The following is a 3,580-nucleotide window of genomic DNA, read 5'->3' on the forward strand; positions in this document are numbered from 1 at the left end:
AACCTAAGCTCCAGGGGTACATCGCGAAGAGCCACAGCCCGCCTCGCGGGGCGGAGAACACCGAGAGAAAAGAGCTCTCCGGCAGGCTGAGATCCGCCGGGAAATTCCCTCCCGGAGGGGAAATCGACGCCATCGTCACCGTCATCGAGCTGGACATCATCTCCATCACCATCATCATCATCTTCATCATCATCACCGCCGTCTCCACCGCTGCACGCCGTCACCGCTGTAACAATTTGGGTTTGATCTTGATTGTTTGATAGGGGAAACTCTCCCGGTGTTGATTTCTACTTGTTATTGATGCTATTGAGTGAAACTCGTTGAACCAAGGTTTATGTTCAGATTGTTATTCATCATCATATCACCTCTGATCATGTTCCATATGATGTCTCGTGAGTAGTTCGTTTAGTTCTTGAGGACATGGGTGAAGTCTAAATGTTAGTAGTGAAGTATGGTTGAGTAATATTCAATGTTATGATATTTAAGTTGTGGTGTTATTCTTCTAGTGGTGTCGTGTGAACGTCGACTACACGACACTTCACCTTTATGGGCCTAGGGGAATGCATCTTGTACTCGTTTGCCAATTGCGGGGTTGCCGGAGTGACGAAACACTGAGCCCCCATTGATATATCGATGCGGGAGGGATAGCAGGATCTCGCAGTTTAAGGCTGTGGTTAGATTTATCTTAATTACTTTCTTGTAGTTGCGGATGCTTGCAAGGGGTATAATCACAAGTATGTATTAGTCCTAGGAAGGGCGGTACATTAGCATAGGTTCACCCACACAACACTTATCAAAACAATGAAGATTAATTAGCCGTATGTAGCGAAAGCACTAGACTAAAATCCCATGTGTCCTCGAGAACGTTTGGTTATTATAAGTAAACAAACCGGCTTGTCCTTTGTGCTAAAAAGGATTGGGCCGCTCGCTGCAATTATTACTCTCCCACTTTACTTACTCGCACTTTATTCATCTGTTACATCAAAACCCCCTGAATACTTGTCTGTGAGCATTTATAGTGAATCCTTCACCGAAACTGCTTGTCAACACCTTCTGCTCCTCGTTGGGATCGACATTCTTACTTATCGAAGATACTACGATACACCCCCTATACTTGTGGGTCATCAAAGTGCTGCCGGATTGCAGCACCAGGGACGATCGTCTACACCAACAACGAGATCTAATCTCGTAGGCTTTGGAAATCTTCGAGGGTTAGTCTCATATCAATCTCGTTGTTCCGATCTTGTAGATTAGATCTTGGGTGTTCCATAGATTAGATCTTGGATTTATTCGTCTTGCGGTAGGAATTTTTTTGTTTTCTATGCTACGAACCCCATCAGGATCCACCATGTTCATCTTGAAATATTGAGTGAGCATGGTGTTGGAATAAGAATCTCGACTGATGACATCCTCTAGATTATCACCCTCCTTGAATGTGACAGACTGCATATTTTCCAAATGAAGTTGAAGTTGGAGAACACAGGGAGAGACACTGTACATTGGAAAAGCGCAAATCTTGTGGATAGACTCCGGTGGCCCCACGAACCTAGCATATCTATACTGTTTAATCTCATTGATTACTCCACCATCATTATCTGCTACAGGATCGACTGAGAATGAAGCACGATCATGTCCTTTATAGATGTATTTGAATAAATATTTCACTGCCTTGATGCTAGAGCAAGCTTCAACATTGATGTGACAATTATACAGCATAAGGAGACCAGGGTTGTATGGAACAACCCACCTATTATCCAGCTCAGCTCCTCTGACCTTCACACGACGACCATCATGCCTCCTCCTATAGATAGGATATGAGTCATTTCCTTGCTCCATAGCATCACAGAACTGCCTCGGATAGCGAAATCGACATTCACCATCTATCATGCAAGAACAATTTTTCTTGAGAGCACCACATGGTCCGTGGAGCATATGCTTCACCACCAGAGCATGCAATACATGGTACCTGTCCTTGTTAGGAGTTTCTGCAGATATCACCTTGTCGTACCCGTCTGGATTTGTTAGCTTGCTATCCGATCGCATGATCAGAAGCGTGTGCTCATGTGGCAGCCCCCTCTTCTGAAACTCAGTAACATGGACATATGCAGCAATCTCACCAAAGTACTGTTTCTTGATTAAGATATCTTTCATATTTCGCAACTTGGCCCTGTATATTCTTTCCACAAGGTCTGGACGGTCTTCTGGCGTCTACCCGGGTTCAAGTCTAGATGTAATCTCCTCCGAGTGTGGGTTGCAAGTCATCGTGATGAAGTAATCCGGCTTCCCAAACCGTTGGACTATCGCCATCGCATCAAGAAATCTTCGCTGCATGTCTCGATCACCTCCCGTAAAAGTCCGCGGTAGCACGATTCTCTTTCCAACCTCAGAACCACGTGTCTCGCCAGCATCAATAACGTCAACAACACCCTTAAGAAATAAATCAATGAAAACATCATGCTCAGTTGATTCATGTGTGATATAACCTACAAATCATAATTATTGGAGAACACCGTGGTACCTGGTATAGTTCTGCCCCAATGCGCTTTTGATTCTTAGGCTTGGAGAAGAAATCAAGTCTCATTGTCTCCATCTTAATGTACATGTCAACAGCCCATTGCTGGAATTGGCGTGCACCGAACAATATAATGTTAAAGAGTCCTTTTCTGACTTGTAGCTTGAAGCAGTAATACTCCCTGGCGCTGAATTTTTTTCGTTTACCTCCAGTTTCATCATCATCCTGATCCTCTTCATCATCTCCAAGATGGATCAAAAAATAATTAATCGTTGATCTCCACTAACAATGAATAAAATATGAAACATGAAATGTGAAACACGTTTGTCAGCACGGGGATAATTACCTGCTACCTCATCTGTGTTTTCTTCTACCTCATCTGTGTTTTCTTCTACCTCATCCATGTTTTCTTCTTTGAACTCTGATGTAGACCTTGCAAGTGTTCATGCTCGGTGTCATTCTGGTTCTCACCTTGAGCAAATTTAGGTGTGGCATCCAGGTTCTCACCTTGAGAGACTTTAGTTGTGGCATATTGGTTCTCACCATGAGCGACCTTAGGTGTGTCATCCTGGTTCTCACATTTTGCGACTTTAGGTGGTTTCTCATATGGCATCCAACGGTTCCATCTCGTCTCCCCTCTCGGGAAGAATAATAAATATAGGACGGTCCCCTTTGCCATACATGACAACTTGCCTATCAAAGGTATTTTGTGGGTCACTGCCCTCAACCCACATCGCGGCCACCTGGGAAGCTGTGGGTGCATTGTACCTTCGTTGGTCCAGCCTTATATTTGTAGTAAGTGATATCCTATATTCGTCTAGGTTCGGAACAAATCCAATGCTCTTAAAGGTTTGCACATACGGGTTATCCTCTAGTATCTTCAAAATCGTCCTTACGATATTGATATGAAGATCTGGAGACCGCTTAACTCTATGTTCCAAGGTTTCATCTGTGTCATAGAAGTAGAGCTGGAGATGTCTAGGTCCTTGATCGCCGTGCACCGGATCGTCCATCTTATAATACAATGTCCCTTGTGCACGAAATGTATACACCCCGGTTTTTGACGCA

At 44.0% G+C, this 3,580-nt stretch overlaps 1 protein-coding gene across 1 annotated transcript; it reads right to left on the reverse strand.

Moving 5' to 3' along the window:
- Window positions 1-2,208: 2,208 nt before the first annotated feature.
- LOC124655163 lies at window positions 2,209-2,590 on the reverse strand. The gene is made up of 2 exons (XM_047194111.1): window positions 2,519-2,590; window positions 2,209-2,427 (listed from the first exon to the last, which is right to left on the reverse strand). Exons 1-2 carry the CDS (start codon window positions 2,588-2,590, stop codon window positions 2,209-2,211), a joined length of 291 nt encoding a protein of 96 aa, XP_047050067.1.
- Between the last annotated feature and the right edge of the window lie 990 nt (window positions 2,591-3,580).

Source organism: Lolium rigidum, chromosome 5, assembly GCF_022539505.1.
Source record: "Lolium rigidum isolate FL_2022 chromosome 5, APGP_CSIRO_Lrig_0.1, whole genome shotgun sequence".
NCBI classification, from domain to species: domain Eukaryota; kingdom Viridiplantae; phylum Streptophyta; class Magnoliopsida; order Poales; family Poaceae; genus Lolium; species Lolium rigidum.